The sequence below is a fragment of the Pelophylax lessonae genome (genome assembly GCF_965119305.1).
Source record: "Pelophylax lessonae genome assembly, chromosome: 3".
In the NCBI taxonomy this organism is placed as follows: Eukaryota; Metazoa; Chordata; class Amphibia; order Anura; family Ranidae; genus Pelophylax; species Pelophylax lessonae.
In genome coordinates this window covers 246,957,221-246,979,675 of record NC_138770.1, presented here as the reverse complement: position 1 = coordinate 246,979,675, position 22,455 = coordinate 246,957,221, and the positions used below count along the sequence as shown (strand labels likewise).

Here is a 22,455-nt window from a genome sequence, read left to right as displayed (position 1 = left end):
CTTAGTAATGTGATAAAAATGGCTGGGATACTCCAACCACCTCTTCCTCTACCATCTGATATGAGGCCTTGCCAAGAAAGTGCAGGACAGCCAAAAAATTGGTCATTGGTGGAATGGCGTGACTGCACTGTGTGGTGGGCTCCAGAAACAAGCCACAGCATAACCAGCTCCTTAGATGAAATATAATTAGTGCTTCTGATTCCTCGCCCTCCTTAACATTTGCCTGAAATTCCAACAAATTAGCCTCCAATTGCTCTATTAGGAATGTAGGGGAGAGCAATGCTATGTCCAGCTGTCAAATGTGAGTGTAGACTAGCCAAATGCTCATTAGATTGTGAATTGGCAGCCTTTTTTTAACACTTCCATGCTCTGCCCATTGAGGTGTGGTGGCTGAAGTCATCACTTTCATCATTACTGCATGCCTAGACCACTACTTCATTACTGCAGGTATTATTAATTTATTTCCTTCTGTGAATTGACTTTAACGCTCTTTTATGTGGTATTTACCTAGCATTATGAGGTAAATACCGGCATAGTGAATTGACATTTTCAGTACCAATGATATTGACATTGTTCACATAGGTCTTAGCTGGTATACACCTCCTTTACATTTGTTCAGGATCTTACCTTTGTTTTAGGGTAATTTAGGCTGCATAGGCAAATATTTTCCTGAAAAAGATAAAGTAGGGGATACCGCATCTGCCTGCTCTTGTGTCACTCGTTTCAGTTCCAGTATTTGCTTACATCATAACCATCACTCAACTTCATAGAAGGATCGAACACTTTACTTACTTAATTTCAACAATAAACTGGGAAATTTCCCTTTGTATTAATGAACAGGTCTAGCTGCATAAAAAATGCTTATAGGCCAAAGCGCAATGTTTACCCTAATATACTTGCCTTCCTTTGGCTCCCTTGCCCCTTTGTTCCTCCACGGGAAACTGAAAGAAAGTCCTGTGCTAACAATGTGTCGCTGGAGTTGGATGCATGACATGACAGCGCTAATTGGGCCAGTGCTGTCACATGGAGTGAGACACATGCTCCTGCATATCAGAGAGTACCACACCTGGTGCTGAACAGAATGTTAGTGGGTCAAAGGAAAGATTAGCATAGTACATAATTTTGGGGATAGGGGAATTAAAGTACTTGCGCTTTGCCTATTGAAGAAAGGATTTAATGCCTGACAATTACAAGCAATAAAAGCATTGCCTGATTTTATAGACCTGTTTATATATGTTAGATGACCTGGCCTTTTAAGTTATAGAAAAAAAAAACATGGAACTGAGATAATCAACAATAGTGGTAGTGAAATAAATTCAGTTAAAAAAAACTGAAGCCTGATCCCCATGTTATCATAAGTATAAATCAAAGGGTATTAATTAGATATTAAAGCAGTGGAAAGTCTACTATAATTTTTAGAGGCCCCCAGGTGGGTTATGCCATAATACCTGTCAAACTGGTACTTCCATTTTTTCCCTGTCTTCCTTCCAGATCTGTGCCTAAAGCCCCGCACACACGTACCGATCGTCGGCCAACCAATCAGCCGTCTTTTGTCCCCGGGCTGTCCTGTCCACTGAAAAGTGCAAAAGACTGCACACGAATTTTGTCCGCCAACTGCAGAAGTGATGTCATGTGATGGTTAACTTTCCCTGTGTTTTTTCTTTTCTGAGCATGCCCAGTCTTGCAAATCTGCTGTCTGTCGGCCGAATTCTGTACTGACTGGTGAACAATCGGCCGTTCTGGTGTCGGCATACCAAAATTTTAATGCTTGCACGACAGATTCTGTTCGGCCGAAAGTGCGTTGTCGGCTGTCGGAAGCATCATACTAACAAGCCGAAAATCGGCCGATCGTTCGGCGGCCGAACAGTTTCGGCCGACAATCAGTACGTGTGTACGGGCCTTTAGCCTGCTTGAATGACCAGGCTGTGATGAGGTCACTCCCACGCATATGGGGCTGTAAATATCTGCTGAGCTGCGCATATGCAGGCTCCATGTACATGACTGCTGATAGGCAGGAGGAAGCATTTATGACAGAAGACACCAATAGGGTCTCTTGTGTCATAAATATCCTGTCTGTCCTCAATTTTGTTTTTTTGAATCAGAAAGAAATTAAAGATATATTGAGATAGTACTAATATGCATCCGGATACATGCAGCACAAATTAACATACAGCCAAAGAACATCATTTTAATTTATTTTATAGAAAAGGCTTTGAAACAACAATATGGTTAGAATAATTAAACAGAATATAACATCATTAAGAGATCAAAAGATGCTGTTACAAAGTGAAAACAATAAAAATAGTTAACATTTTGTGTCTTAAAATATAATTATTCCTGAAATACAGTGTATAATATTCCACAGTAAGAATATTCCAATAATGTTTTGTTAATATAATACTTTGCATTCAAAAATCATTATAGTTGCAAAATATATGTATTTTTGTTCCAGAAAAAAATGTAAACTGAATTGTGACAGTTGTTTTTGTTTTTAAATTTTTATTCCACAGAATTCAGAATTGTGACAGTGTGAACAAACTTTAGCATTCTTAAAATCCTATGGTACAATTTTACAAAAATACAGTAGAATTTATTTCATGGCGTTCTTACAAGTTCAATTTACAATATAGTACAGTTTGAAATAATTACAGATACTGTATAATGAATAGTTAAAACAAGTGGCTATAGTTAGTTTAATTAAAGTCATTGTTGCACATTTGCAATTCACATTTTATGGCATTTAAGGCAAATTTGATCAGACACATTATTTAGCTTGCTGTTGCCCAAGGACTGATTATTGCTGTACTGGTACAGTAAAGAATGATTAGAATATGCTGTCTACAGTGATTTGTAGAAGATTTTCCATAAATTAGATAGCCATCATATCCCATACATGGTGTAAACATACTTAAAGGCTAAGCTCACCTTTTTTTTTCCAGCTCCCCTATGTACCAATATACCATTATTTAACCTCTTTTTGCAGAAAAGAAAAAGCCTTCTCTGTCTTTCAGGCCAAAATTTCCCATGACCTACTTTGAAATCAATGTGCTGCTCAATGCGTATTGAGGGAAAAATGAGCCAAAAAGTGCGCTCCCGCTACGTTAGGTGTAAATGGGGCCTGAAAGTGAAATTGGTATATTTACACAAGAACAATGAGGTTCCTTTCACATTTGCGTGTTTCTGAACGCACGGCAAACTGCACAGAAAACACGCACTTTGCCACACGTTTTGAAAACACACTGAGATTAAATGTTAATGGCACCCCAAGTGCAGGGAAGCAGGTTTGTGTCTGCTGTGCAACAAACACACACCAAAAAGTGCAGTACAAAATCGCACCACACTCTGCTCTAAAAAAAGTTCTGGAGCTTCTTTGGGGTGTTTGCCGCACATAGGGGAGCCTATTCAAATGAATGGGTGGCTCTATGCATAACGAGCAAAACCGCTCCAAAACACCCCCCTAACAAAAACCCAGTGTGCTGGAATGCGAATTCCCGTTATGTGGAAATGGGAGCAGGGCTTGACAGCTAAGTGTCTCCGTCCACTCCCTCCCATGTACTTGTATAAAGAGGTTTATACACTATGCAATCTGATTGTACAATCTCTGTACAATTTCCTTTAGATTCACCAAAACTGTAGAATAGAAGGACCCACCTGAACAATCCATTCAATTTGTATGAAATCAGACAGGCCTTTACATTAAGTAGCCCATGGTAGATCTAAAGGAGATTGTCCAATCAGATTGTACAAAAAGTGGGTAGAAATATAGCAAATAGTAATGAGGGAAGTGTGTTCCAGACTGATAATACACGCCTATTCTGTGATGCAGCAAGCAGCAAATGATGGGAGATGATCTACAGGAAGTGATGGAAGTAAAAAGCTTCTGTGGACAGGGTAAGTGATAGATGAGCACATGGGGCAGAAAGGACATTAGAAAAAGCTTCTGGTTCTTATGAAAAGTGAAATTTTACCTGAAAAGGTGAACTTAGCCTTCAAAGTGGTTCTAAACCCTTAAAGCAGAGCTCCCCCCCCCAAAAGGGGAAGTTCTGCTTTATATACTCCCCCCTGCAACATTCGGCATATCATTTTCTTGGGGGGGGCAGGTACCGCGTCTTGACAGGTACCCACTTCCACTTCTTCTCGGATTGCCTGGGCAATCTGAGCAGACGTTCTCCTCTCCTTCTCCCTCATTGCAGTCTTCTGGGACACATCACAGGTCCCAGAAGACTGCCAGAACATTCAGGAGGTGCAGTGTGATTCACACATGCGCAGTGTGCATCCGGCTGTGAAGCCGCAAGCTGTCACAGCTGGGTGCCCACAGTTGAACTGTTGGCGCCGAGGAGAGGGAGAGAAGCAATGGCTTGGGTGAGCACATTGCTGAATCCTGGGACAGATAAAGGTCAGCAGCTACACTTTTTGTAGCTTTTGACTTGTAATAAACACAAAAGTGACTGGAGCTCCTCTTTAAGGTTTTTTACCCTAATTAATTCTATGTATTAAGGTAAAAAACTTTCTGTGCTGCAAGATCCCCCCAGACCCCCCTTACTTACATGAGCTGGATCTTGATCCAGCATTGTGCACCAGAGCAACAGCTCTCTCCTCTCTCTTCCACTGCTGTCAATCAAATCCTGTGATAAGATAGCAGGGGCGGGGTCTATAGACACAGACAGGGCGGCTCAAGAGTAAGCATGCACTCACTGAAGAGGAGGAGCCAGAAGTGCCAGCAGGGGGCACCAGTAGAAGAGTACCGGGGCTGCTCTGAGCAATACCATTGCACAGAGAAAGTATAACATTTTAATTATTTTTATTTAAAAATAAAGCTTTAATATCACTTTAAATATAAAGACTTTTTGAGTTTTTCATTGATATTTAGATAGAACATCTGGATTTGGCTAGATTAGTGCTTGGACCAAGGAAAAATGTTTTCCTAGCACTTTTTATAATTGACACAAGCCTTTTGGTTTCCAAAAGAAAAAAATAAAGGAGAACTCCAGCTTAAAGCGTTATGTGTTAGGGAAGTAGGGGGCAAAGAACTCTTTGGATTCTTTATTTTGCAGGTGCGAATCATCTTTGCCCTATATGAATAATTTGTTTTGTAATCAATTCAAGGTAATATCTCTTACTATATGAATTCACATTTCCTGTGATAGTTGCTTATCAAAAGTGTTTAAATGAATCACAGATCCTAACCTCTGTTTTTAACTCACGATCAGTCATGCGATCGCCTAATCCAGTGTTCCAAATGTCCAGTCCTAGGTAATTCTTCTACTGTCTGCCATTTGCAGTTTATTCTTTATGTCAGAACCTAACTGTCTCACTTTAGCTACTTATCTTCACAATGGACAGCATGAAAATTCTCCATCTTGGGAGAAGGCCAAATCCAACAGATATGGGCCTCATACCTTGTGGGAAAATTGATTGAAGAGAAGACAAGCCAAGAAGTTGGAAATCATCTAGCTCTGCCCTTAATTGGACAGCATGGTAGTACTTTTGGACTTTTTTGAAGAAAGTGTCAGTGTGACACTTAAAGCAGTATGTAGAAGAAATCAGGGGGACTGATTTTTTAAAACTGAAGAAGAGCAGATAAGAACAAGTGTAAAGTTGTTGTCCATAGCAACCGATGTGCAATCTAGTTTTTTTTCCCCATTAAATGAAAGGAGAAACCGTATTAATTGCTTTTGGCAACACCTACAGTTGTCTTCTCATGTTCTTTACTTTAATTTTATTGACTAAGCCCCAAGCTGTTAGAGATAGGAACTTTACATCATCAGATCATGGGACTTTCATCACAAAAATAGGATAGAGTACTATTTCTTCCTCTCTTCTTCCCTTTACATAAACATCTTCATTGGAATTCACCTTTAATTTATATTTATCCTTTCTTTTTAAGCTATCAGTGCTGATGAAAAAATTCAGCCTCCCCATGTGGTTGAATTGATGTTGTTCCCCATCCAATAACATTCCCCTGAATTTCACAGCCAAATTCTCCTGCAGCTTTTACAATGGCTTCGTCATTGAGGACAGAATCCCACAAATTGAAGCCTGTGATCTCTCCAGAGAACGCTAATGATTCATTAAAACCTCTTCTACCACAGCAACCATATTTCTCTTGACCAAGTTGGTATAGACCTTTGTCAGAAATCATATGACCCTGGGCCAATCCGTAAGTAGCAATTTCATTTTCCCCATTGACCCATAGTGTTGTTTTGCCATCTACAGAGTTCCATGTAGCACACACATGATACCATTCGCCTAGTTGGATTTCACTGTTTGCAGATAGCTCTTCTGCACCCACAACCAGCACAGGGTACCCTTGTTTCAAATACAACTGGATTTCACGAGGATCAGGTCTGGTGCCATAGGAGATGATGATGGTTTTTTCTAAAGCTTCTGTAACTTTAATCCACACACAAAGCGTAAAGGCCTGGAGAGACATCTCTTTAGGGAGCACACTTGCAAAAATTTTGGGTGATCTCATTGGAAATAATATAGCTGTGACACAGTCTGAAAGAAAAAAGGGAACAGACACATGCTGTAAACTTAGTACATATATTGTGTTCTCAAAATCAAGCATGACTATTACTTGGGAATTCACCACTATCCATTATCTGCTAAAAACTGCCAAGTACAAGCCTGCTAGATCATTGCTGTTTTCCCTCCTATTCTTTTATCAAGTTAAAGAAAATTGTAGTTGAATACAACTGTTTTCTATGTAAGGATTTACTATTAGGACATACTTGGATTTATGGTGTGGTTGTAAAAGCAGATATCAATATCGGTAGCCAAAATTTCTGCTTTATTTCATGCAAGTAATACCTGTCAGCCCCCCTATCAAATCATATTTACGGTAATATGAGGACATTTAAAATGGTGAAATAAGTTTATCCTTACAAGGAAAAGGTGACATAAAGATATGTGAGATTAGTATCTACAGTCAATAAGTCCATCCACCAAATGCTAATTGATTGATTTATTGATTTTTTTTATTTAAACAATATTTAAAAGCAAACAGATGATAATTTTGTGATGGTTCCATCTATTTCTTAGCAAACATGTGACATAGAACCATCACAACATGTATTACCATGAAAAAAAAAACCCCACATGCTCAAAGGTAAAGAGCATACTGTTTACATTTAGTAAATCTGTGCCCAGACTATAGTAAAATAGGTTTAAAACAAGTCCTTATTGATCTCTGCAGCTGCAGACACTGTTGAGTAATTCATCCTCAAATTTTGGTTTCAGTCATTCCTAATAGCTCACAGAACATGCTCTTTGCTACAAGAGAAAGTAACCAGTCAAAAGCTGCAATTTTAGTGCCTGTGTTGTAAAATTTGAAGAATAATTTTTGCACAGGTCATACAGCTCCAAAAGTCAATAAGAGCTTGTTAAAAGGTCTCCTACTGCTTGTTATGAAGTGCTGAAATATGTAAATACTTCAGTGTCCATAGTCTAGGCACAGCTGCAGTTGTTATTTGATCTACACAGAGCCTACAACTTCTTTCACCATCACTTATTCGATTTTTTATCCACCTTCTGGTGTTTTTTGTTCACAGCTGTTAAGATTGATGGTACTGAATAAGGAGAATAATTAAACTCTAACTAATGAGCAATTTTTTTTGTTGTAGTTTTGGATAGAGTGGAGGTTTTTTTTTTTTTTTTTTTGGTATTTGTGCTCCACTGAGGAGATTTATCTTTTCTATTTGTCATATTTATTGTTATTAGCAAAAGTGAAAGAGTAAAAAAAAATCCTATATTCTGAATTGTCACCAGAACAGGAATAGGGGGGAATTTTACAAAGGAGACACTATTTCTGGCGACCCTGGTGACAAAACACCTTGGAGGGATTTCTTCTCACTTCCTGTTTAGGCTGTGGGACAGGAAATGAAGGGAACTCTTCCCTATGGAACACAGATGGCAAAAAAAAAATGGACATTTTAGGCAAGGCGCTTTGGATTCAGCTAAGTTGCAAATTGTTTGACTTCACTGTTAGGTGCTTTGCTGCTGTCTGCTGTTACCCTGATGCCAAAGGCATGCACCTACAATTGACTTATAATATTTACAGCCCTAGCAACAAGTATCACAAGTTAATAGTATATATGTCACCACAGGTAACAATGATCTTGATGGCAAGCATTCATTGCAAGTTTGTAAAAAGCTAAATGCAAAGTGAATATAAATTATTTATCTTTGTTGTAAAGCTGGCCATACATGGACAGAAAATCATTTGAAAAAACTTTCCTTTTAATAAAGATCTGTCAAATGTCTCTGTGTTAATGCCATCATTATATCAAATTGTTTTCCACATATTATCGATCATTAATGACATAAGTGATACTTTTTTTGTCAATCAATGATCAATGCACATGCGCCATATGTTTTTTCAAACTATTTACGATTGATTTCCCTATTATTGTTTAATAAATCATTTGCTTACGCAACAAAATTCAGATGTGAAGGAACTTTCTTTTAACATAAAACTTTGCATTTTTTCGAGAATTTAAATGCGCCTACTAACCTACTAAATTTCTAAAGTTAAAAGATCAGGCTTATCGAATGCTTTTTCTAACGATTTTCTATCCATGTATGGCCAGCTTAACAAAAAATTGAAAACTGATAATTATTCCATTGAGACACACGCACACTGGTCTCTTGGTATGTGCAAATTACTTAGGGTTAACAATTTCTATAGAAATATTAGAGATTTGAAAAAAAAAATGAAGTATTTAATACTTATGGAACTCTAGTGTGCTGAAAGGTTAAAATGTAACTGCATAGTAGGGCCTTATGCCATTTGAATGATACTTCAGTGTATAAAAGTTTCACTGAAGTTTCATGTTCCTTAAGGCTCTAATCTTAAACACTTACTAGTGTTCAAACAAAGATAACCTAACTCCTAAGAAACTAAAAGTTTACAGAATGAAAGCTTAAGTGCAGGGAAGCATTAGTTTGTCATAATGAATAAAATAGCACTCCATTAATGAAGCCTGCAGGGGGCCAACTCTAGGGAATACGGCTGACTCATTTCCTGTGCCTAGAGCCAGTGTGGCTTTAAATTATCCATGCTCATAGTTGGAACAAATGAAAGACTCCACATTTACTCAATTTCTGAAAACACATGACTTGTTCCATTTAATTGTTTAGATAAAACTTACTGAATATAATTTTTCCCTCCACTTTTGGTCACTTTGTTAAAAAAAATATATCAGGAACACCGTCTGATGTAGTCTATTTCATTAACAGACATTTGACTTGACTGTCAAGGGCTTGGTAAAATTAAAAACCGTTCTGAAAAAGCCAAATAACAGTGTGATTAGAAACTCCCTTAAGAGCCTTGCTGGCTTCTCTCCAGACTTCGTGTGAAATCAAAACCAGTTGCAAAAGTTTTTTGAAAGCCTCTTTTCAGTGCCTAAGAAACATATAGCTACATCCTCTATGCTTGCAGATCTGACACATATGTGTTTCCAACTATAAATGTGTGCATACTGTATATTGTTTAACTCATGAAGGTTGTTTGCTGTATTTACAATATATAACAGCCTTACAGAATGTAGTTGTCTACTGGGGCAAACAGAGTTAATTTGCTGTACACCTTTTTCAGTTGAGGAAGAAATGTATTTTTTTATTTCTGATGAAAATTATGATTTGTAAATACCTTCTGTTTTAAAGAAGACATCCAATTTTGCTATGTGCAGGTCTTTTAACTATTGCATACAATTAACATAGGTATTTTTTACTGTTCACAAGGATAACCGTACTATTCCCAGCAATGCCTTGATCCTCTTTCTCTTCCAAAGGCTTTGTTAAGGCATCCTCCAATATCAGCATCTACCTTTGTGGCTGAGTGGCTAGCTCAGGCTCTCAACGGCACACTGGGAGGGTAACCCATCTGCCAGTCAGGCATCTTGGTGGATCCTGACATTATTGTCAATATCTCTGCAGAGCCTGGACTGACTCTGTGATGCCAGCCGACAAGGGTTGCAGGAAAGAAATGTGCATGATTGCCCGATCCACACAGACAGTGTTGGCAGGTGAATCCCTCCTGCCGAGCAATTGTCTTCAATCGGTGGGGGGGGCGGGGCGGGGCGGGCGGGGGAAGATGTCCCCTTCTGCAGAACACAGTGATTATCTCTAGCGGCTGTAGCAGTCAATCTGGCAGGCTGGTTGCACCCAAGTTGATCGATCAACTTTGTACATTCAGCCTGTCCATTGATGGTTCAAATCTTGGCCAGTTCCTGCTGAACCGGCTGAGATTCGAACTGTCTATTGCCGGTTTTACTGTCACAGAACATCACTTATCCCAGGGATTATTATTTTCCAGATTTTTTTCTTTGCTGCCAAAAACTATCCAATTTAAAGATCGTTTTATGTTAGATTATTTACAGTCAGTCCTTCCTACTGTGTTTTTTTCAGACAAAGGCCATAAAAATGGCAATGACTGCTTAGGAAATGTAGAATATAATAATATACCACAATATGGAAACTTTTAGGTTAGAAGCCAGAAGGAGAAATATATTTTCATACCATATTCAGTTGAAAAAGTTTTTTATTTTGTTTGGCTATACTGTAGTCCCATGCAAAGCCTCTGAACAAGAGCTGCTTCATAGATCTGATGTTCGCTATAACTAAATTCAAAACTATTTGTGTTTAGCTGTTCATTTAAATGTTTTGATGCTAACCAGGTTACCTGTTAGTATATATTATTTTTTTTTCTTTTTTTTTTAGTTTTCAAAAGATTGGGGAAGTGGTTGTCCCCCTGTCAAGTTTTATTGCTGTCTGTGTCCCCATTGGGTGGATTCACTTTGTCTATTTGTCCTGGTGACCATTGTCAACAAAACAGGAAGTGACTGGAATTCCACTGACTTTAGGGTGATTTGCTCTCACCTCCTGTTTGTGTTCTCCTTTCTCAACAAGACAAAGATGGCATAACCTGATAGGGTTTAAACCATTTCCTTCTCTTTACAAAGCTAAACAAAAAGGATTATAGGCGTAAATATATATACGGTTCTTTAAAAGAGGAGGTCATTATACTGAAGATCTGGAGCATACTGTACGTTGCAAAAAAAAAAAAAAAGTTGTTGTAGGAAGTGCGTCCTGTTTGGTCTAGGGAAAAAAATAATAGCTTATAATTAGGACCCTAAATGTACAACATCACAGATTTCAATTAAAATCTAAACACTGCAGAGGTACACTAAACTTAATGCAGTCCAGATGCATCTACACATTTAAAGTAGAGTTCCACCCATTTTTAATAAGTTGGATTACATAGATGTATGTAATCCCCTTTAAAACTGGGATGTATCTCAGGGCATGAAATCTTGCATTATTACACAGGAGATTAGCTGTACTGCGTGCTCTGCCCCGCTTCCACCCTGCCTCCTCTCAGTGAGCTGTACTGTATGTATTGTATTGAGGCCGTGCTCTGCCCCGCCTCCTCTCAGTGAGCGAGGACTGAATGCATTATATCCTCACTGAGCTCACTGAGAGGAGGCGGGGCGGAGGCGGGGCAGAGCACGCAGTACAGCTCATCTCCTGTGTAATAATGCGAGATTTCATGCCCTGAGATACATCCCAGCACACCCTGCGAATCGCCGAATGACGTAATCGCCGACCGGACCCGGAAGTGAGGAGAGGATGAATAAAGCAGAAAATAAGGTATTTACTAGCAAAAAAAAAAAAAAAAAGTTTCCATTGGTAAAAGTCGTTTTAAAGGGGATTACATACATCTAAAGTTACTAAAATGTGTGGAACTCCACTTTAATGCATAAAGTATTTCCAAAAATATGCTTTCAAATGGTTGATGTTCCTAACTATATCATTAACATTTTTTTGCTTTTACATGTTTTGCTCAAGTTTTACCAAAACTTTGAAAAACATGATGGAGATAAGCCCCCATTCAAGCATATGTTACCAATCCACTCTTAGACAGTTTACAACAGAATCAAGGCAAAAGTATAAAGTAAATTTGATGGCCAGATAATGGACTAATGGTAACTTGCCCTGGGATTTCAATATTCCTAATACAATTTGATCCTTTGTATCCTATAATTTTCTATGTGTATGTATAATCCAACATCCTGACCACATGTTTATAAAATATCTCAATAAAAACATGTTTTGTTTATCCATAGTGCTCTTAAGGCTACAATTTTTCCTTGACACCGAAAGCATTTGGGTTAATTTGGATGTTTTACGTTTTGCAGACTTTAAAGAGTCTAAGATGCAGAATGCTTAATCAAAGTGACATAAACCTATGTGTTTACCAGGGTGAATGACAGCTAGAATAATTGCCAAACTACATGAACTATCCAGAATGTAGAACTATGTATGTTGGCTAGAGATAAATGCCACATGACTTCCTAAAAGCAAACCTAATAAACATGCTTTTATACAAGAAACAGGCCTTTCTTCATGCAGCAAAAGATTTTAGACAACATTGTGGCCAAAGTAAACAATACTCAGTACGTGAATATATGATGTAAAGTAAACCTGTCATAAACCAGGCCAATTTATACTAAGCATTGAATTGCCTAAGTCTGAGATAAGTTTACTTGAAAGTAAATCTACAGACCATTTGAAGCTTTTTAGAGATACATAAGAATTTGATCAGCCTAATGGAAAAGATCTTACCAATGTGTGTTTTTTTATTTTTTATTTTTTTAGATATGGTACATGGAGACAGCCATATTTGCTATGGCTGCCTTTGCTTTCTACTTGGTGATGCCACAGAAAGATTGTGACTAAATATTTCTCTCTGTCCATACATGTCTGTCACTTAAGACTAGTTAGAAATTGATAGACTCTCTAGACCACAGATGTCAAACACAAGGCCCGCGGGCCGAATGCGGCCCGCCAGGCCATTTCATGATGCCCTCACACCTCTCCTGCCACTACGGCACCCCCCTAGTCTCGCCTCATGTTGTCTCAACAGTTGGCAGCAGAGAGGATGACAGAACTCCTCCACCAGATCCTGCACTTCTCTGTGCAGCCTTGGAGGCACTTCTCTCTGCCATCCTCTTCCCCATCTCAGGAGTCGGCAGCAGAAAGGAGGACAGAACTTTCTTCAGATCCTACTCCTCTGTGTACAGCTGCAGCACCCCTTTGTCTTGGCATCCCCTGGTTTTGACATTCAGCAGACTCTGGCAGTTGACTGCAGCCCTCCTCTGGTCCTCTTTCAGACTCTGCACTTTCTGCTTCCCAGCCTCTTCCCCGGCTTCTCCCCGGCAGAAGAACAAGGTAAGAGGGGTGAACTATAATTTAAAGGAGGGTGGGGGGCTCTTGACATCTGATGTAAGAGGGGGGGTGCTCTGGAGATCTAGTCTTACAGATGCAACTGGCCCTTTGAAGGCAACAATAATACTGATGTGGCCCCCAATGAATTCGAGTTTGACACCCCTGCTCTAGACTTTATTTGATGCTAATTCATCCTATATTGGCAGGCCTAGTGCAGGGGCACTGATCACATATACAGTCAGCAGTAAGGGGGAATTTATAAACCTTTCATATAAAAAAAAGTTATCAGAATATGGAACAGTAAGCAGAAAATTACTTTTGGTAAACAATGACTCAAAAAAACTTTTGTCGCTGTACACCATGCAGATTGGATCCTTTTTATATTGACCCATTCTCCAGTATTATCAGATACTTGCTGGTTATGTAGTGGCAAAATTCATCATCGCTGCACATAACATTGCTGCCTTAGACATGTGCCTAATTTGCCAACATGATAAATAAAGTTCTGATTTGGAAGAATGGATCTGCTATTGCATGAATTCTTATTTTTAAATTGCTTCTTTTTAGCAGAAACTAGTTCAGACAGTGACATAAAATAGCTCTGGCACAGCCAATATTTAGTGTCTCAGATGGTTTAAAGAGAACCTGTCAGGAAAGCTGCTATCTTTTACTGCTGAGGCTCTCATCTGATGCTGGAGGCTGCCGTTGGCTGACTGCCAAATTCACTGCTGGCACAAAGGGCAGAAACCTAACCATATGTAATGCCGCTTAGGTTTGCTCTTTTTGGAACTAGCATTGCTTCCGGGAGTCTTTGCTAGCCTACAGCGTTTGATAGAACCTTGGCTATAACTCCATCCTGACACCTTCCTTTTCATTATTTCATATTTTTATACTATTAATTTTTAATCGTTCATATTGGGTAGCGTTTTAACTGTCTTTAAAATGTTTCTATTGGCATCACAGTTGAATAATAAAGGTTATATGCGCATTAGATAAGACCACTGGCTATATTACTCAAAACAGAACTTAAATATAACACATTTTTAGTCCAGTATTATTTTGACATTTTATTTCTTAAGTATAACTGTCATAAATAAATATCCTATTTGACTTCCCTTAGCCCCTCATACATTAGAATACAGCAAACATTATGAGCGAGTCATGCACTATAACATATGCACTGTGTTGTCATCTTAACATGCTTCAGGCTATAGTAGGTGTTTACAACATCACAAAACCTCAGCGCAGAACACTTGAGGTGTCATCCTCCAGGCTATGTAGTGTAACAGGAGCATGAGAATCACAAGTGTAACTGAACGCTATTAAAATATTCCAAAAGGATAAACATTTACAATATGTATTTTATCTTTATATGTAGCTGTCTTACTGGAGCATAGCTTTAAACAATGTTGTATATAAATTCCTAGCCATAGGATTTCTTAGCTACAGCAGACCATCTGGCAAATGCTAGAACATCCTTACTTGCTACTGGCCATTCAGTTTCCAATCAAACCAGCCCTCGTAATTCCAGTGTTGTGTACCATTTCTTTATTGAATGACACATCCTTTCTTGGTCAGAAGGCAATGATTGAGGCCAGCTGTACTGAGAGATTGATCTGTCTCCAGATGAACCTCAGCTCTAATTCACAAAACTGATGTCACTGAGGATACTGTGCTCTTTCAGCAGCAGAGGCACGGAACACATTAACAAGGGAACTTCACATTCTGGCTGCCTTACTGTACACACAGTTATCTACTGTTTACTGGTTATACTACTATTTCATTTAAAAAACTAAACGTACTCTGGCATTAAGCCGGTTTACGATGTGTACCGTACATAAAAAAATGATGCTGGTTGTGCTTGACTTTATTTTCAACGATTCCTGCTGAATCAGATGACACCACCTAGCTTAACTAAATTTGACTAACCATGGTAATTGACAAATTGGGCAGTGAATTCTCCCCTGGATAGTGATTGTATCCAATCAGATGCAGTCACTGTTTCTTCTATACAGGTAGCCACAGGTACTGTGGTTGTCTGAATACAACAGCTAGCATGGTAGGTTTCTCCATCCATACTCTTTAGCATGGATGGGGGGAATAAAGTGATTTTTCTCGTTTAATAATTCAGTGATTTCTAAACATATATGGCTATTCTTATGTTGGCTTTGATCATCCTTTATAGAGACATGTTTGCCAGAGACTGCTGCTGATACATTTTTGTGCAAAGCTAGGCAAGGGCTGCTCCTGAGTGCAGTTACAGCCTCTAAGGCAAGATTTCAGAACCAAGATTAATAGTTTTTTTTTAGAACGTTCTAAAAAAGAAAATATCTTGCCTTATGCAAATTCATACATTCTTATGACTGTGAGCTACAAAGCAGACTACAGTATATATATTCTATAGTCCTCTAACCTTGCTTAATTACCATTGTTGGCTTTCCAGTGCTGGGACAGCCAGATTACACATCCACACATTCTTTATAAAAGCAGATATTTTGCGCAGCAATTTCACAATTTCGGTAGATGGAAAATCCAACTCCTAGCAGAAGTTTTCTATTACAATTCAGATTAAGAGTGAGTAGTATCTGGATGACAATAAACTATGCTGGAAGAAGGATTACTCAGCAATTTTAAACTGCCTGTGGAAGTAACGCTGCTGGCTGAATTCTCGGAGCTGAGTCCCTCCCCTTTCTTTGGCACACATTTCTGTTATGAAGCTATATTAGATAACACACTTTACACAATTTAATTCAAACTGACTTACTATCAAAAGACACAGGGGTTAAAATATCTCACAGTATAAGACATTCAGCAACTGGAGAGGTTCATAAATCATTTCCTATTTGTGTCAGCATTGTCTTTGAAACTTAGACTGTTCATGACAAACGCTGTACCTGGTATTCCTCCATGAAAGGCTATTTGAAGAAATTTACATGTGAAGCCTCTTGCATGCTGACCTAGATAAAGATCAATATTCTGTACAGAGAAACAAATAACTGCATGTACATGTTAGGAATACAATGACTACTACTTAGTACAGTTTATTTACCTGCAGGTAACTGGCTTTGGTTGACCACGTTTTGTGTTTGCGGGGGGTCTTGAAGGAGAGGCTCTAACATTTGTGGGAAAACAGAATAGCTTTCTGCTGTAGGTTCTAGGTTATTCTGATATGCTTCTTCTCTTTTCTTCAAGAGATTTTCAATGCGTTGAAGTCTGTCTGCTATGTCCTGATTTCCAGCAATTGATTGTTCCACATTTTTATTCAAAGTGTTTTGAGGCGGACACTTCGAATCCAGCAGGCTTGAAAAATCTGTTGTAATGCTTTTTAGGCAGTCGCTACATGATCCTGATGTGTTCACTCTTAGCTGCCAAAGCTCTTTTTTCACAATCTGTAGTTCCACCTTAAATTCTTCAAAATACTGAAGCAGCATATTCTGTCTCATGTGAGAGTTCTCCAGCATCGTCATCATCTTATCCCATCTTGTAAGTTCTTTTAGTTTGCAATCTGGTAAAGTCACTGCAATATAAAAGATACAAGTTGTAATTGCTTCCAGTTATGTTGCTTAGCTTAACATTTTAAAGATCTCTGGAAATTCTGATATATTTCAACAGAAGCACTAAACTTAAGTTTCTTATGAACAAAAAAAAAAGGATTTATACTGTATATACATATACAATAGAAGCATTCATGTAAAACAATTTGAAGAATAAATGCAAAAGAAGCAGTCATGTAAAACAACCTGAAGAATATATATATATATATATATCATACACAAAAAGAAGCATTCATAATGCAAGACAATTTAAAGAAAAAGAATATATATAGATCTTACACAAAAAAAGCAATCATGCAAAACATTTTGAAGAACAATAACTAAAGACATAGGAAAAAAAAAGTTTCTAAAAGTATTTAGTACTTGCCTTCTCCGGTCACTAGTATCTGATTATCCAGCTCTTGAACATCTACAGCAATAGTCAGAGCAGAAGGCAGACATAAAATTGCACAAAAGAATATCTGTAGAGGCATCATGATCTTGCTGAAGTTAACAATGAAGAACTGTGGAGTATTGCAGTTGCTGCCTTTTGTGCGAGTGATGTTCTCTAAAGCAAAGCAGAGTGTGGCTCTGTGGAGAGTGAGGAGGAAGCCCCCTAATAAATGCTATGCGAAAGCCAGGTCAATCAGAAGGGAGCTGCAGAATTGCTAAGTGGCAGTATTCTGTAGAATATGATGTTACGTAATATTCTAAGGGGTGGAAGCATTTTAGGTATGGCAGTTACACAAGTTTTCCTTAATGGCTAATGTGGTGGGTGGATTCAGCCATGCAGTCAAACTTGCATGGGGGTAACATAAATCTTTGGGGAATATCAAATAAAAAACATCAGGGATCTTTCTCCACTCCATATGTGCTTTATGATATCCTCTCTTGCTTCTGGCATGTTTGTTGTTTTTAGTAACTAAGGGAACTTTAAAATCGCCTAAACTGATTATTGCATAAATGTTCAGAAGTATGTATTTTCATTTATGTATGTAACCCTTTTGTGTGTGTGGTGTTATCGCCATTCCCAAAAATGGTTACATGTGATGGGTTTTTCTAGGGTTTTTTCTTTTTGTTAATATAATGTACACATTACATGTACATACAACAATACATGTATTATGAACGCTCATATGCTTGACTAGCAAAATGTGTTTGTTCCTAAATATTTAATTCAGAATGGCATGTTTCATTTAAAGTTGAACTCCAGGCAGATAAAAAAAAAAGAATGCGGTCATGTATTCCTTGAGGCTGTACGCTTGTGCTTTATGGCAACACACAGTAATTGTGAATGGCACCCCATTGCACTACACAGTACATACCATGCATTGTGCTGCACCTCAAATCTAAAATTTTTGATATGCATTTTCTTTTATCTATGGCTGTGCATTGGCAGCCCATTCATAGTAATATGGTGATGTGAAATCTGGACTCCATTTATGATCTGTATTGCATACTTTCTGTACATTGGTCCAGCTTGGCACAATGCAAGCATACCTCATACCTGATAGAATGCTGGGGAAGCTGAAAATCACTGTAGTGGTTAGGGCTACTAGAGTGATAGCTATGATCTAACCACAGGGGGTCACTTGTTTGGCACCCCCACCATTCATAGAACACCTCATATTTTTTTCCAATGAATACAAGACATTCTCTGATTGGATTAGATGGAGATTGTTATGTCACCACCTACTCTACCTCCACATTCAATCAGAAAATGTATTTTATTCATTGGAAAAAATGTTCTACTGTATGTATGGTTGCAGTGATGAGCAAGTGACTCCCTGTGCTCAATGTGCAGTGGTGCAGCTGCTCACATATAACCTGAGAACGACCCAGAAGATTGCAGCTATCACTGTAGCAGTGCTGACTATTACAGTGGTTTCCAGCTTGCCCAGTGGTCCATCAGGTGTGAGATATGCATACTTACATTGTGTCAAGCTAGATCATTGTAAGCATGCAATGAAGATCATACCTGGAGTTCAGCTTTAGGCAAAGATTAAGGATCGCTGTATGGATACAGCAGTTACAATGTTACATTATCACCGCCAATATTTAAAGTGGAACTTCACCCATAAGGGGAAGTTCCACTTTTTGGCCTCATCCTCTCTGCTCTACTACCTTTAGACAGGTTTTTTTTTTTTTTTTTGAGGAGGGGAGTTTGATAAGTACCCGCACCCACTTCCAGTCGGATGGCCAGGTGGACCCACCAATAGTTTTCTTCCCCCAGCCCACAGCCTTCTATGGCACATCACAGATCCCAGAAGGCTGTGGAATGATTCAGATAGTGCAGCATGACTCATGCATGCGCTGTTGGCAGACAGTTTTGAAGCCACAAGGAATCACAGCTGGCTGTCCACATTTAACAGGTGGAGCCAGGGACCCGAAGACCAGTGAAGAACAATCTTGGGTGAAGACATCACTGGATCCCTGGACAGGTAAGTGTCTTTATATTCAAAGTCAGCAGCTACAGTATTTGTAGCTGCTAACTTTAAATTTTTTGTTCCTAGGGTGAAGAACCGCTCAAAGCAGCTGCACGTGTATGAGCCTACATTCCTGTGGATGACATAACACCATCTTCATGTAGCCCTCTGTATGTTGATAACTTTTTGTGTAACCTGTGCAAACAGTCCCATATTTACACAAACCTGAGCTTGTACACCAACCAAGCCATTTTGCTAAATTCCAATTATCACCTTGCAGATATACAGTAGGAAGACCTCCTACATACACATATTAATACATTACATGCAAAAAGAACATCAGTGCTATGTCAATTCCACCATGTCGCAACTATGCAACTATGTTTTTCTAACAATGCTTAAAACAGCATTAATATGTGGTATTGTAAAGCATTGCAAAATTTTGGTGTTCTCTGATTGTGTTGTGTGTGCTGTTACTGAGTGTACTGTCTGTTCTCTGACATTGTTGCAGTGCCTAGCTGCACTCTGTATATTGTTATTGTGGGTTGTGATTGAGTGTTCTGCTTTGTTCATGCATTTTGGACTAATACGTGGGCTCTCTCCGCATCTGCACATTCTGTAATTGCTTTGACCACTGTTGTGCTGTGCTTTTAGGACCAGCAGATCCAGCTGTGGCTGCAGGAGTTACAGGCAGGTGTGGGATTCCATTTAAAAAATGACACATCTGGGGTCTCTTTTTATTTAAGCACAACCTCCTGAAATCAGGGACTGTTTCTGGAAGTTGGGGATGTCTGCTCAGCCTAACATGAAATATATTCTACCCACAAAAAAATATTTCATTTGTTTCGCCTTTTAGTGAGTTCAGGCTGTAGATATTGGCACCAAGGATCTTTCTGTCAGTATTTGTTTCTCTGAAGACTTGCAGGTTCATATTTACTGCTTTTTGTTATTCTGTCTCAGTGGCGTAGCGTGGGTTGTCAGCACCCAGGGCAAGGCAAGTAATTTGCGCCCCCTAACCCGCGGGATTTTAGCACCTGAGTCTCTTCCACTAGATTAGTTAAAGAAACCCTTACCCCCTAAGCACATGTATTGTTTGTTATGAAAATACTGATGTAATTAAAGTAAAATGCATCTAAATACAAGTTTGAATGGAATGACCAGCGTGCCCCCTTTCAATGCAGAGAGACCAGCGTTTCCCCTTTCAATGCAGAATGACCAGCGTGCCCCCTTTCAATGCAGAGAGACCAGCACGCCCCCTTTCAATGCAGAATGACCAGCGTGCCCTCTTTCAATGCAGAGAGACCAGCGTGCCCCCTTTCAATGCAGAGAGACCAGCATACCCCCTTTCAATGCAGAATGACCAGCGTGCCCCCTTTCAATGCAGAATGACCAGCGTGCCCCTTTTCAATGCAGAATGACCAGCGTGCCCCCATTCAATGCAGAGAGACCAGCGTGCCCCCATTCAATGCAGAATGACCAGCGTGCCCCCATTCAATGCAGAGAGACCAGCGTGCCCCCTTTCAATGCAGAGTGACCAGCGTGCCCCCTTTCAATGCATAGTGACCAGTGTGTCCCCTTTCAATGCAGAATGACCAGCGTGCCCCCTTTCAATGCAGAGAGACCAGCGTGCCCCTTTTCAATGCAGAGAGACCAGCGTGCCCCCTTTCAATGCAGAGAGACCAGCGTGCCCCCTTTCAATGCAGAATGACCAGTGTGCCCCTTTCAATGCAGAGAGACCAGCATGCCCCCTTTCAATGTAGAGTGACCAGCGTGCCCCCTTTCAATGCAGAGTGACCAGCGTGCCCCCTTTCAATGCAAAGAGACTTACCTGCAGCGGCGGCTTCTCCTCAGTTCCCCGCATTTCCTCGAGTCCTCCCGCCTCCTCCTTTCAGCCAATCAGGAACGGGTCTCGGACCCGCTTCCTGATTGGCCAGGAGGAGGATCCATGTGATAATAGCGAATTTTCATTCGCTATTGTCACACAATGGGTGGGCTCGGGGCGCACTGCTCTGCACCCCGGGTCACCCTTTTTTGAAGCCTATTAGAGCCTCTGGCTCTAATCAGGTGATTAAAAAAAAAAAAATAACCCCACTCTGTGACAGCGCCAGGCTGCTGACTCACTCACTGCTACACTGACTGAGCAGTGAGGAGAGGCGGCATAGGCAGGGCTTGGTTTGCAACACCACACCACCCTACACCAATGGACAGGTGAGGCACAGTCCAGCCCCTCTCCGCCCCGACCCGCCATTTTCAGCCATAGGGCGGCCGGGCTGGACATCTCCCAGCCTAAAGATGGAGGCAGCCACAGACAGTGTGTGAACTGTGTATGTCATAGTCAGACAGACAGAGTGACACTGCGGATGCGCCCCCCCAGATGTTGCGCCCGGTGTGGCCCACCCCCCCTGCACCCCCCACGCTACGCCACTGTTCTGTCTGACTCCCTTATCTGATTAATGTGGAGCTTCACTTGGAAAGTGAAGTCCTGCTAGTTTGCTCCCTCCCACCAGCCTGTAACTGAGTTTCAAGTTTGTTTGGGGGGAGCGAGTACCTCGTCTTAACGAGAATCATATCTATTGCCCTGTCCTGCCCCCTCCCCTCCTAAAGCCTCCTGGGGCACGTTACATCTCCCAGGAGGCTGCAGGACAATTCACATACTCTGAGGGAGCTAATGCATGCGCAGTGGGGAGCCGGCTGTGGTTCCTCAGAAAGCCACAGTCAGCGCTGGTATCCAAGATGGCAGCACTGGCGACCCGTAGAGGTAAGAAGAATTAGCTGCAGAAAGATAGCGCCAGACCTGATTACCTGATTTTACAGTATTTCTACAGTATTTTTAGCTGCTGACTTAAAAAAATCAACCCGAAATTCTTTTAATTTCTTTCCCACCTTTTGCCTCCAGTTTTTCACAGAACTAAAGGCTAAGTTGACATTATAAGTAAAATGGCCATGCAGACAAAGGGCCCCACTTATTTACAATGTACTGTGCATTTTTAAACGTTATTGGCACACCTGTAGACCTCTGCTGGTTCCCCCTGTCCATTATACTCACATATTGTTTCCTTTGTCTGCATGGGTCGTTTTACTCATATGATGGACTATACCTTTAACCAATTACTGACTGCCTAACGTACATTTATTGTGGCAGGTCGGCTCTATTGCATAAAATCACATACCTGTACATCATTTCATGCAACAGCCACTAGGGGGATCTGATTGGACAGAGGGGGAGCCAATTAGCGGGTCAGGAGGACTCGATGTCCGCTGGCCAC

At 40.0% G+C, this 22,455-nt stretch overlaps 2 protein-coding genes across 3 annotated transcripts in view; one reads left to right on the top strand and one right to left on the bottom strand.

The window, feature by feature from the left end:
• Positions 1-22,455, top strand: part of VEPH1 (ventricular zone expressed PH domain containing 1) — a 761,239-nt gene that overhangs the window by 182,976 nt on the left and 555,808 nt on the right. The window lies entirely within an intron of this gene.
• Positions 5,510-17,456, bottom strand: PTX3 (pentraxin 3). Its single transcript, XM_082249206.1, has 3 exons — positions 17,152-17,456; positions 16,280-16,747; positions 5,510-6,501 (listed from the first exon to the last, which is right to left on the bottom strand). Exons 1-3 carry the CDS (start codon positions 17,258-17,260, stop codon positions 5,891-5,893), a joined length of 1,188 nt encoding a protein of 395 aa, XP_082105332.1. The 5' UTR covers positions 17,261-17,456; the 3' UTR covers positions 5,510-5,890.

Excerpts from the sequence above, each read along its gene's own strand:
- PTX3 (XM_082249206.1), bottom strand. The coding sequence starts at position 17,260 with ATGATGCCTCTACAGATATTCTTTTGTGCAATTTTATGTCTGCCTTCT. Across the intron at positions 16,748-17,151 it reads GATACTAGTGACCGGAGAAG|TGACTTTACCAGATTGCAAA; the intron begins GCAAGTACTAAA and ends TTTATATTGCAG. Across the intron at positions 6,502-16,279 it reads CCAAAGCCAGTTACCTGCAG|ACTGTGTCACAGCTATATTA; the intron begins GTAAATAAACTG and ends TTTTTCTTTCAG.